General features: G+C 33.0%; 1 protein-coding gene across 1 annotated transcript; it reads right to left on the bottom strand.

The window, feature by feature from the left end:
- Positions 1 to 2,488: 2,488 nt before the first annotated feature.
- LOC110025102 (bifunctional L-3-cyanoalanine synthase/cysteine synthase 1, mitochondrial) lies at positions 2,489 to 12,782 on the bottom strand. The gene is made up of 10 exons (XM_020725385.1): positions 12,577 to 12,782; positions 12,164 to 12,273; positions 11,791 to 11,848; positions 10,352 to 10,615; positions 7,434 to 7,571; positions 7,288 to 7,339; positions 7,105 to 7,184; positions 6,795 to 6,854; positions 6,299 to 6,379; positions 2,489 to 2,788 (listed from the first exon to the last, which is right to left on the bottom strand). The coding sequence occupies exons 1-10, from the start codon at positions 12,727 to 12,729 to the stop codon at positions 2,690 to 2,692; spliced, it is 1,095 nt and encodes a 364-aa protein (XP_020581044.1). The 5' UTR covers positions 12,730 to 12,782; the 3' UTR covers positions 2,489 to 2,689.
- Between the last annotated feature and the right edge of the window lie 732 nt (positions 12,783 to 13,514).

Genomic DNA, 13,514 nt, shown 5'->3' with positions numbered 1-13,514 from the left:
AAGTTGATGTGTCATGCTTTAAAGTTATGGGAGAGGGTAATTGAACATAGGTTAAGACACATCACAAAGATTTCTCATAATCAATTTGGATTTATGTCGGGCAGGCCTACTATGGAAGCTATATATTTATTAAGAGGTTTGATGGAGAAGTTCAGAGATAATAAGGAGAATCTACATTTGATTTTTATTGATTTAGAAAAAGTTTACAATAAGATTCCAAGAGATATCCTTTGGAGAGCTCTTGAGAAGAATGTTGTTGATATGACTTATATTCAAGTCATTAAAGATATGTATACTAGAGCTGTTACTTGTGTTCAAACTGAAGGAGGATTGACCAAATATTTTCCTATTTATGTTGGATTACATCGGGATCGGCTTTAAGCCCATATCTTTGTGCTTTAGTTATGGATGGTCTTACTTGACATCTTCAGGACGATGTACCTTGGTGTATGCTTTTTGTTGATGATATCCTTCTATTGGATAAAATGAGAGAAAATGGATAAAAAAAACTTGAATTATGGAGGTCTACATTGGACTTTCAAGGCCTTCATTTGAGGAAAAACTTGAATTATGGAGGGCCACATTGGAGTCTAATCATTTGAATTTAAATAGAACTAAAATTGAATACATGGAATGTAATTTTAGTAGTAGTAGCTCTAGTGACAGAAGTGTGACTTTGGGTGATCAAATTATTAAAAAAGTGTGAACGATTTAGATATTTTGGGTATAGTAGAATTCAAGTTGGTTGGTTGAAGTGGAGGAATGCTTCGGGCCTTTTGTGTGATAGAAAAGTACCGCTTAGACTGAAAGGAAAATTTTATAAGACGGTGGTGAGACCTGCAATGTTATATGGTGTTGAATGTTGGCCTTTGAAAGGGAAGCATAATAATAAGTTAAGTGTTGTCGAGATGAGAATGATTAGGTGGATGAGTGGCTTTACACTTAGATACAAAATGTGAAATGAATATATCCGTAATAGGGTTGGTGTAGCTTCTGTGACGGACAAAATTAAAGAAAGTTGTCTTAGATGGTTTGGTCACATTAAACATCGACCATCTGATGATCTGATTAGGAGAGTAGATGTTTTAGATTCAACTTGTGTTAAGAAAGGCAGAGGTGGACCTAGGAAGACTTGGGCTTATTGTATTAAAAATGAATTTAATTTACTAGAACTAAATGAAAATATGACACTAAATAAGACACAATGGAGAAAAAGGATTCATGTAGCCGATCCCACGTAGTGGGATTAAGGCTTAGTTGTTGTTGTTGTTGTATGTTAAATCAAAAGATTAAACAATGAGAAGCTATAAAGTAGATCAATCACAACTTGAAAAGGTTTAATTTAATTTACATTAATTATATTTTATTGGAACCAATCAAAAGAGTATGTTGCTTTCTTTTGTGACATGAAAGTATTATTCCCTCGTTACAACATGCATATTCTTAGAAGGAATAAATTATGTAAATCTCAAGTGTCACCAAGTGTCAATACATATGCAACTTGCTTGAAATAAAGCCTCACTAGTCAAAATCAAAGGAGAAGAGTTGAACACCTCCACTAATATTTTTACAAAAAATGATATCTATCAATAGGTTAAAGCTTTACAAAATGAATCATCTTAAATGAAATTATGGAGTGATGCACTAGAAAATATTTTGGAGTTGTTTGGTTGGCAACAAAAAAGATTACTTTACATTTACTTTAAAGGAATTTTGAAAGTACTGTTGTTTGAGCCGAAGACAAATAAATAAAGTGCAAAATTTCTATGTTTTTGATATTTTATTCTTTAGTTTGATTTCAATGCATTTGAAATTTATTGGATTTGGGTAAGTTATGAATACAGCGTCTATGTAAAAGTGTTATACGTTGCCATCATCTACCATTGCACCCCTAACTCATCCGTTGTCTTTGTCCATCGGCTACCACCACCATCATATTAGCCATCTGCCGCCCCCTTCGGCTATTAACTACCAACCACAAGTACCCCCACCCGCCGCCCTCTACGGCAGCCAACCACTAAGTGATGTATTCTACATTAATTTATTTTTCTTTCAACAGAACAAAAAATATATAAAATATTGCATTTATTTTGTGACATTAAGTATAAAAAAATTTCCATATCTGAATTATCAATTATTAACATTATAGAGCCAATATTTCAAATTATAAAATCATTATAATATATATCTAAATTTACACTTGAAATTCAAATCTTTGAATAATACACTTTTTGGACTATATAAATATTTTAAAAACCTTCTCATATAAAGATATTTAAAAGATCATTTAATTATTTTAAGAGATCTCATGATATCTTATGAGACTTTATGATAAAGTATATGCTTTCAAATTTATATTTTTGTAACCATTATAATAAAACCTTTGAAAAAATTACTCAAACAAATGTTGGCAAGAGAGAGAGAGAGAGAGAGAGAGAGAGAGAGAGAGAGAGAGAGAGAGAGAGAGAGAGGAGAGGAGGCTATTATAAGCATATATCTAGAACATATTATATAACAGAAAAATACAAAGTTTCATTTGTAAGAAAAAAAAAAAAACAACTTGACAATATTTCCTATTTCCACTATTTTCTTAAAAAAATTTCACTCAGCTTCTTTTACTAAGCTATGAAGGCCCAAAGAGGCAGCTTTATTCCTGACCATTTTATTGGCATGAGAGGAGTTATTGAGATTAATCAACAGCAACTGGTTGCATCAGCTCTGCCTCTTTCTTTAAATCTTCAAATAAAACAGATGACAAATACCTCTCTCCCAGGCTTGGATGAACAGTCTGCTCCACAAGTTCAGTATTTAGAACTTACAACCAAATGAACAATATGGTAAGAAATTCAACAAAAATACTATGAAATTGAAAATAAAATAAAAAATGGAGGAACTTTTTTATTGGCTTATGGATTTAAAACAAAATAATAATAATAATAATAATAATAAGTTGTGTGGTAAATATCTATGACAAGAAAATATAGAAACCTAAAATGGATCTACACCAACATGGAAGTGAAGGATGAAGAAAGAAAGGAGAGAAATAAGGCATAAATCTTATTGTGCATTTGTGCCTGTGCATAGAATGGAAGCTTCTATTTTAAATTAAATTAAATAGAATAAAAAAAATTATTGCTGACTACCGGCTCACTCACTCGCTATTTACTATTTATTGGTTGACCAGCTGACTAACCAACAAACTGTATATCTGACTGTGTCTGCCTGCCTACCTCTCTGCCCCTCTCTCTCTCTCTCTCTCTCTCTCTCTCTCTATATATATATATATATATATCTCTTTCTCGCTCTCTAGTTTTCTCTAATTCTTTCTCTATTCATCTCTTTCTCTCTCTATCCATCTCTCCATATTATTTTTTGGTCTATCTATTTCTCTCTATACGTGTATTTATCTATCTACCTATCTTTCTATCTCTCAACCTATTTGTCTATCTATCTTTCTATCTGTCTATATATATCTATTTATTTATCTCTTCATCTGTCTGTGTCTATTTATTTACTTGTCTGTCTATTTATGTCTCTTTGCCTCTTTTTTCTGTCCTCTTTATTGTTATTATGTGGAGTTTGGTTGTGTTATTCATTTGGTCACTCAAAACCCTCGGTTTCGTACATCGATCAAGCTTGACGGTGAGTTTGTCGCGTGCAGAGGACATAGTAGGGTGTTCCCACTATTTTGGGTTTGGGGGCGTTGCCTCCAAAATTTTTTTCTATACCCAACACTCTAGCGTCGGACCAGTAGTTCCCCAATGCCGAGGCCAAGTTTCAGAACCCAAGAGCGCGACACTCATGTTACCAAAAGAAGAATCAAATGATAGCAAATGCTACAAGACGAGACTTGTTATGAAGGGATTTTAACAAAAGAAATGAATTGATTGTACTGAGATATTTTCTCTCAGTGAATGTGACAACTATCAGGCTGTGTTGGGTTTCATAGCAGTGAAAGTTTTACATCTATAGCAGATTGATGTGAAAACAAGCTTCTTACAAAGTGACTTAGAAGAAGAATAATACATGGTGCAATCACAGGGATAAGAAGTTCCAAGAAAAGAAGATTTGAGAAGTTTATGTCGGACAATAGGTACAAGAAGTGTCAAACAGATCATTGTTGCTTTATTAAGTATTCTAATAATTATTATATTGTGCTTCTTTCGTATGTGCATGATATGTTGATTGCAGCATGCATGAAGAAAATTTGAGACTTGAATGAGCAATTATTAAGAGAGTTTGAAATGAAGAATTTAGCTTCAACAAATAAAATCTTTGGTATGAGAATTAGTAGGGACAAGTGTGCAGGTATATTGAAGTTGTTACCGACACAATATGTTGGAATGTTCTACACATATTCAACATAAGAAGAATCAGTTTGCACCCCTTTAAGTAGTCATTTTAAACTATCTAAGGAATAATCGCCTAAGTCTTAAGCTGAGCAAATGCTGATGAAAAGAATGCCTATGTTTCAGCTTTTAGAAGGTTAATGTATGTGATGATATATATAAGACCAAATATTACACATGCAATAAGAGTAGTCAATTGATAGATAAGTAATCCAAGTAAATATCAAAGGGAGAAAGTGAAGTGGATTCATAGATATTTTAGAGGAAAAATAAACAAAGTACATTGCTTTGGAAGTACAAAAATTAATCTACAGGGATATGTAGATTTGATGATATAAGAAGTACAACATGTTATATATGCCCTTAGGGGAACATAATAGTCAGTTGAGTTTCCATATTATAAAAGATCATTGCTCCATCGACCACAGAAGCTGAGTATCCTGCGATCATTGAGGCTAAAAAATAAATGACTTGGCTATAGAGCTTTATGACAGAACTTTATAATGAGCAAGAGAATGCTAAATTTCAAAATGACAGTACGAGTGTTATTGATCTAACATAGAACATTGTATTATATGTCAGGACAAAACATATTTAGATAATGTATCATTTCATTTGTTCACTCCTAGAAGATTGTCAATTATCTTTGGAAAAGACACATACAACTCAGAATCTTGCAAACATGTTGACTAAGACCATGAAAACCAAGAAACTGAAACCACGCTTAGCTTCAATTGAAATTCAGCAAGATTGAGATAGGGGTGAACCATATTACAATTCAAAATTATAAAGATATTACAGATTTAGAAGAGCAGGATTAATTGTAACCAGTCTCCAAGTAGGAGATTGTTATTATGTGAAGCTTGATTGTATCATTCATTTGTTCACTTAAAGTCCTCAGTTTCACTGATCACATTTTACAATGAGTCTGTGGTATCCCTATATCTTTGGGTTCGAGTGCACTGCCCCAATTTTTCTTTTTTCTGCACTTAGCCCCTGTGTCAAGCTTATGTTTCAAAACCAGAGAGCAAGACACTCAAGCGCCTAAAGGGGAGAATCGCAGCGCCCAAAAGTAGCGCCCCAAGTTTCGTCTTCCTGTGGGAAACGTGTGTGTTGAACGATTAAATTTTAAAGTTTTCTATTGTTTGATGGAGAGAATGAGTCTCTTGAAGTGTTGCAAAAAGAGGAAGGGCTTGGGTGTGGTGTAATTTGTATAATTCTTCTCATTCTTTTTATGATATATTTTTTTGTGTGGTGCGGCTTCGTTATTTTTCCGGTTATCAGGTTTTCCACACACACACACACACAAACAACATAAGAACGCCCCAAAATTTCTAGTTATCAGGTTTCCCTTATTTATTCGGTTATCAGATAGATACATGTATCTTTGTGTGTGTGTGTGTGTGTGTGTGTGTGTGTGTGGTGTTTGTGTGTTACATGTCTGTGTGTGCGCATGCGCGAACCGGCTTACTTTTTGGTAGACATATTGTGTTATGTGTAAGACCCCTGAGGTCCCGGGTTCGAGGCTCGCCTTGAACAACACATGAGGTGGATCTTTGCGATCCATCTTTTAATTAAAAAAAAGTATGTATGTATATATGTATATGCATATATGTATGCACATATGTATGTACGTTTGTATGTATGTGTGCATGTATATATCTATGTTTGTGTGCACGTGAGTGTGTGTGCGTGTATTTATTTATTATTATTATTTCTATAATTTTATCTATAGCAATGGAATTTGCACTATTAGGGTAGGTGGCAGGATTTATACCTGAGCCACATAGAATCACCAATTTTCGGTTATTCTATTTAATTTCTCTCTTCTTTTGTACTATATGAAAGAAACTACAGCAAGATACACTACCCGAGGAAAGATATGTTTCCCTTATGGCATCAATAAATAAAAAATAATAATTGAAAAAAAACCTTAAGTTGATCCTTACCACTATAAGTTTACCCTTGTTCTCTGGCATTCTAGCAAGCCTAAGAGCGGCAACTGTGTTGGCTCCTGAGGATATCCCAACCTGCAAAACAAGATCATAGAGATCAAACAGTTCATTGCTAATGGTGCTGAGCTGTTCAGAATACAAATACAATCATGTTTTTTTGAACAATCTTCATAAAATAATTACAATTTGAAGGAGTGGGGCTAATTTAAATATGGAAGATCGGAAGATCTACATACATACCACTCAATTCCTATGTGTTCACATATCTAACACCTAAACTTAATTTTTTACATCTATGCCATCTTGCCTAGCATGAAAAAGATGTATTTCAATTTTTAAAATTATAAAATAGTATTTATTTTATGTGATATGAATGATTTGGGTTGTGAAAATGTAAAAAGTAAATTTTAGGTGTTAGATATGTAAATACATAGGAATTGACTGGTATATATGTAAACGCCCGTTTAATTTAATTGATTAAATGTATTACCAGAAGGCCCTCTTTTAGTGCCAACTCTCTTGCCATCTTCACAGCATCATCACTGCTAACCTGTAAAATGCAATGCAACCCAACAAAAAAAAAACGATTTCTTTTGTTGAAAAATCTCCAAAAACCCATTCAAACATAGAGAATGAAAAAGAAGAGAGAACAGGGAAAAAAATACCATACAAAAACACACAGAAATTCTAATGATTCTCCCAACTGATGGCGATGTTCAGTTGAAAACAAATATTGGGCTCTACAATTTAACAAGTTTGCATAAACTCTATAGCTTATTGCAAGTGAATTCATTACTTACCTCAAGAACTTTTTCCATTACATCCATATCCAGAATATCCGGCTTAAAACCAACCCCATTTCCAGTTATCTGGTGAGGACCTGCTCGAAGATGTTTGAAATATATCAAAATTTACCTAACAGAAATTTTTTTTATATTCAATAACGGCACTGCAATGCTATGGAATGCTTAATCAATATTAACCTGGTTTTCCTCCATTTAAAACATTGCTTTCTGAAGGCTCAACTCCATAAATCTAAAGAAAAACAAATAAAAATGATAATATGTGCAATTCACCATATCTATATAGTTTTTAATGAGTAATTTTTCTGAATGTGTGAAAGTAGTACCTTAACATTAGGGTTCATCGATTTAAGATATTTTCCCACACCTGTCACAGTACCTCCACTTCCAATTCCCATCACAAAGATGTCCACTTGGCCCAAAGTATCCTCCCAAATTTCAGGACCAGTGGTCTCAAAATGTATCTGGAATTCGTTTTGTCAGGCTTCATTTGTATAAACTATGAGAGATAAGCTAAGAAGTTTTGCAAAAATATAAAATGTTAGATTCAAAGTATAAAGCTAAGAGCTACTGAATACGGAATAAATCAGGTAATTTTTTCAAAAACAGTATGTGCTATAGAAGATAAAAGAAGATGGTTTTAAAACAATGTATTTGATAGGATACAATGTTCATTAGTTCTTGTATTAGATTAATGAACATAGTTAATTAGTTAGTTAATAATGAAAAAAAAATAGAAATGCAGCTTTACATTTTGATTTTGCAGTATAGAATCAGTTTCTTGTTTATTGAACCTCCTGATTTTCATAGAATTGAACCTTTCGAAGCAGTGAACTACATATTCCTCTTCAAACTAAGCAATAAACAGCACAGCACTAGCTACGTTCACCTCAGAAACATAATGGTATATTATTAATCTAAATTTTGATTCATAGGATATTGCAGTAACAAATTAAATATTTTTTGGCCCATTATGTCATTTTAGTAAATATTATTCTACTATTTTCACTATATTGTTGCATCCTTTTGTTTTAGACATCGTACTCAAAACTTAACCAGAGTGCAGCTTAGATCTGCTGCCTTGCTAAGCTGAACTAAAAGTTTTAAATTAAATTCAGATTCTAACTTTTTGTTTTGAAAATATATATTCTAACTTCTTTTGGATCTGCAGCTTTTGCAAATGCAAAATTCGAAGTGTATTATACGTAGTATGAAATTGATAGGCCTGCTCCTACAGATGAAAGAGCTAGACATACCGCCGGTCCAATGAGGACCGGTATGGACCGGCCAGACCCAGCCAAACTAGCTTGTTTGGCCAAGCCAACCAGCTTAGCCGAAAAGTGCAGAAACCCTAGGAGGTGCTGAGGACGATTTCAGCATTCGGGTGAGGCCCACACAAGCTCTATTCACGTACAAGAGGAGTGGAATTATGGGGGGTTTTGGGATAAAATTTTAAATGGTTTTTTGAGAGTATTTATGAGGGCTAATTGGCTAAATATTATTTTATGTTTTGATTTGCCGCAGTTTTTCTTTTTTCTTGGTGTTCCTAGCAGTGTCAAGGCTTTGTGGAGGACGATCTACATCTCGAACAATAAATCAATGTTGTAACTTGTTTGTTTTCATTGGTATTAGTAAAATCGGTCCTCATTTGAGTTTCCTAACCTTTCTATTGCAATTTATTCGTTGTTTCTTTGCTATTTTTAGTTTCGCATCGTATCAGAACTTTAGCTTATCCACTAGTCACATTATCTTGCGAGAGGACTAACTTGTAAATCAGAAAGAATGAAGATCAAACCGCTAAATTAGGAGTTTTCTATAATTCAGAGCTTCCTTATTTCCAATATCTTTATTTTGATTTATTTCCCTTTTAGCTGAATATTTGGATTAGGAATATGTATTATTAAGTTAGCTAAAATATATTGCACGCTAAAATATATTGCAATATATTGCACAGAATATTTTGTACCTAAAATAGATTGTAAGATTATTATTTAATGAAATGAAAGCAAAGGGAAAAGACAATCGAGCCTATTCATAATTCACTCTATTTTTCTCAAAACTTTGACATTATATCAGAACAAAATTTTTGCCTTAACCACCGATAATTGTTGGAGTACCATCAAGACTCTCTTCCTGTCGGCCTTCTTGCAGGACGAGAAGGGAGGAACTATTCCTTTGCCTTGATTATCGCTCGTCTGCTCGTCGTCTCATTTTTTCTTCATATCTCCTTCGCTAGCTATCGCTGCTTCTGCGACATCTTTGACTGCTTCTTCCACTTCGGCTTCGTCCTCTTCGACTTCGGCTTCTTCGTCGTACTCAATGATTGAATGCTTCGAAACTACTTCCTAGACCAACGGCTTCGGCTTTGACAAACCATAGATCTTAAGCTTCGGCACGCACGGCTTCGGCACTCACGGCTTCGGCACTCTCAGGCTTCAACACTCTCAGACTTCGACACTCACGACTTAAGGATTTTTTGGTCCCGACAATGTTATCAGTTTCTTGTTGGCAAATTGATGTTTCATGATCAGTCAACATCAATTTGAAGGGGATGTCAATCAGGAAGGGCGAAAATCAGGCAGTTAAATTAGAAGTTTTCTATAATTAGAAGCTTCCTTATTTCCAATATTTTTATTCTGATTTATTTCCCTTTTAGCTGAATATTTAGATTAGGAATATGTATTATTAAGTTACCTAAAATATATTATACAGAATATTTTGTACCCAAAATAGATTGTAAGATTATAATTTAATGAAATGAAAGCAAAGGGAAAAGACAATCGAGTCTATTCAGAATTCAACCTATTTTTCTCAAAATTTTGACATAACTGAACTGGTTAACTTTCACTGGATTCATTTTCGAAAAAGAAAACTATCAGAGCAGACACAACTATTATGATTAACGAACTAAAAAATATAATCAAGCTTTGTTACTTAATTAACTGAAGTATGTGGTTTTCTCTAACAGGGTTTGGATTCAAATCTCTTCTTTCAACTAAACATTTTTTTTACACAAATATTTGTCAATGTCTGAGAATAGGAAAATCAGGGAGCAAAAACAGCTGTCTTAGTTGTAATATGCTATGTATTAGACACCTATGTTATTTTGTAATATGGAAACACTATTTTGTTATTTTGTTATTAGACAACTACTATTAAAAACCAACAAAAAGGCCTAAGAACTGCAAGATGGAAATGTAACATTATGTTAACTGAAATTCAAATAATAAAAAGTAAACATTACATTAACATTTGCAGGATTCTCAAATTGTTGGAGCATAAATGCATCAGGGTAAGATTCTGCAAGTTCATAAGCCTTTTTTACTGTGCCTCCCATTCCCTTAGTAGGATCAGTGAGAACTAAATTTGCGCCAAAGGCCCTCATGGTCACCCTCCTCTCAATGCTCGTATATGATGGCATTGTGAGTATAAGATTGTAACCTTTCATGGCTGACATAAATGCTAGTCCAATTCCCATATTTCCAGATGTGGGTTCAATCAATGTGGTCTACACTAGTAAGAAAACTAATATAAGAATGAAATACAATCAGTTATCACACCAACAAACAATAAAAAACGTTACTATTTATGCTATAAACCTTTTTGTGATAGGAATTTGTGCAAGGTTTGGCTTAATCATTTAGCATTGAAAATAAATTACATGCAAAATAGATAAATGCTTCGACACTTTCTACGGTATGGGGCTTATTATGCATTAAAAAATAGCCTAAATAAAAATAAAAAGAATAGTATAATCTTTTATTTATTATTTTAATTGTTATAAAAAATCAAATTTATATAAATTCACATAAATTTAATATCTTTAAAATAAATTTAAAATAAAAAATAAATAGATTTTTTATTTAATTTTTTTATTATTTAAAATATTGAGTTTATGAGAAAGAAATGATGTTGAAGGTTATAATTGAAATGAAGTATGTATAGTTCATGCATCTATTAAAGAAATAAAATTGAATTCTTTTAGTGCTTGAATGAGCAGCATATTGACTGAAAATAAAGAGAGAAATCCCAAGGCGTTTGCTCCAAGCTCTCATCTTGCCAGAAATAAAACAATTTATTGGTTTTCATTTATTTATTAGGTTTTTATTTATATTTATTTATTTATTATAATTAATTTTTAAATTAGTATAAGTTTCACATGAAATTTACAATTTCATTAAATTATATTAATGCGAGAATTCATTAAAACTTGGAATTATTTTTCTTTATTTTTAATTATTTTTAGTCGATTATACAAAAAAATAATTTAATTTTATATTTTATATTATTAGTTATAATTTAGATTGGTGTTTTAACATACTTTAGTGCTCTGTAATATTAATAAAAGAATTAATTTATATTTTTTAAACATTTTAAAACATATGATTAATAAATAGTATTATAAATAAATGTATGTGTAGCTTATGCATTCAAATAAATTCAAAAATCTTGGGTATATTGATTTTAAAAATATTACAAAAATTCATGTTATAATATTTAATGAAATAATTAAAATATTAATATAAAATGATTTTAGAACACAATGAACTTTGATATGAACAAATTACGAAGTTCTTCTTTCTCTAAACTCTCAAAAAACCATTCCAAATTGTCTACTTCATCTTTTCCTCCCATTTATATATATATTTTTTATATTGATCAAATAAGGTTGACAAAACTGACCTTCCCTGGAGTTATCAATCCTCTTTTCTCCGCATCTTCCAGCATAGCATAAGCCGGTCTGGATGCAAAGACACGAGCCCACATTAAAATCAAGGGAAACTTACACGCATCCCAATTAATTCTTATGTATTTGCATATCTAACACCTAAATTTCAATTTTTTACACACATACATACCTCCTTACACATGCATGGATGCATGGAAAAGAGTATTTCATCTTTTAAAAGTTATAATGGTGGTATTTTTTCATTTGATATGAAAATTTTTTGTGGCGTGTTAGATATGTAAATACATTAATCAATCTACACAAATCATCCCATGCCACTATTGTCTCCTTACTTAACAAAACAGAGGAAAAATCTAAGGAACAAACCTGTCCTTCACACTAAAGGAAGGCTGCAAGAACTCGAGCTTAGCAGCCACCCGAGCTTCACATCCTTCACAAACTTTGTTCAGGTAGACTAATGGCGTCCGCCCTATGAGCTGAAACATTTAATCCATATCAAGAAACGATTTAGTCGATTAATTGGTAAATGCTAAAGTAATATATGCAATCGTCTTCAGAAATTCTCCATATTTTCAAATCTTGGTATAAAATTTTACAAAAAGGGTTTTATCTTCTCCTTCTTACCGTAAAACTAGGGTTTAATAAGCAACATTCCTTTCAACAACGAAACATAATTCTCTCCAGAAATTCTCCATGTAAATCAGCATTAATCCACTTCAAATATAGAAAAAAAAAAAAAAGAAGATTGAAGTACTGTATGAACTCCGAAGAGAGCTTGCCTGGGTTGCATCATTCCTAATCTTAGTCCCAGCAGAATCCCTCAAGCTGGGAGCTACTTGTTGCGCTTCTTCTATTGCTTGCCCTGCAGAGATAGCAGAGCTTCTCCGGAGCAGCGAGCTCCCCTTCCTCACAAGGCCAAGAAAACTCGTCATCGCTCTCTACTCCCTCTGTCTCCCTCTCGCTCCTTTTCGTCCTCCCCCCTCCCTCTCTTATATCTCTCCTGTGAAGCAAGAGAAATTATTGCGTGCGGACACCGCATGCATTTCTGTATGCGGTGTCCGATCCTGACCGTAGATCACGGTGATCTACGGTCAGAATTATTTCTGTTTTTTTATAAAAAAAAAATTTAGGTGAAGCCCACTGAAATACATCGGGACCGTAAATCAGTTGATCTACGGTCCGGATCGGGCACGGTGTCCGATCCGTATGGAATAATTTTTCGTGAAGCAAGGGGGCCGGCGTCCAGGGACATACTTATAAGCCAAGAATCTAATTTGTTTTTTGAGGCATTTACATACCTACAAAATATTACATCAGAACTTCACGTGTCAGATGGATTCCATCATTTTCAACACTCGCCAATATCAATATATTACGATGAGACTCACTTGACATACGACGTCTAATCATTGTACTCCGAAGGTAAGGTGCAGAAGAGTCTTGATATAATATTTTCTCTTTACATACACCATGTATTCAAGTACCAAACACCAAAACTTTATTTTTTACTTTTTTACCATTCAAACTGTGTAGTATCATTTTAACTTTCAAGAAATGAAACACAAATATGTGTGCTAAAATTAATAGTTAGGTGTTAGATATGTAAATACATTGGAATTTAGTGCTATTATGTAAATCTCTTTTTTTGTTTTTTTTTTTTTTGGATAATTACATGCATTGCTTTGGAACGCACGTATGTAAATCCTATAGTGCAATT

This window comes from Phalaenopsis equestris, unplaced genomic scaffold (assembly GCF_001263595.1).
Source record: "Phalaenopsis equestris unplaced genomic scaffold, ASM126359v1 Scaffold000288, whole genome shotgun sequence".
In the NCBI taxonomy this organism is placed as follows: domain Eukaryota; kingdom Viridiplantae; phylum Streptophyta; class Magnoliopsida; order Asparagales; family Orchidaceae; genus Phalaenopsis; species Phalaenopsis equestris.
This window is presented reverse-complemented; position numbering and strand designations above follow the sequence as displayed.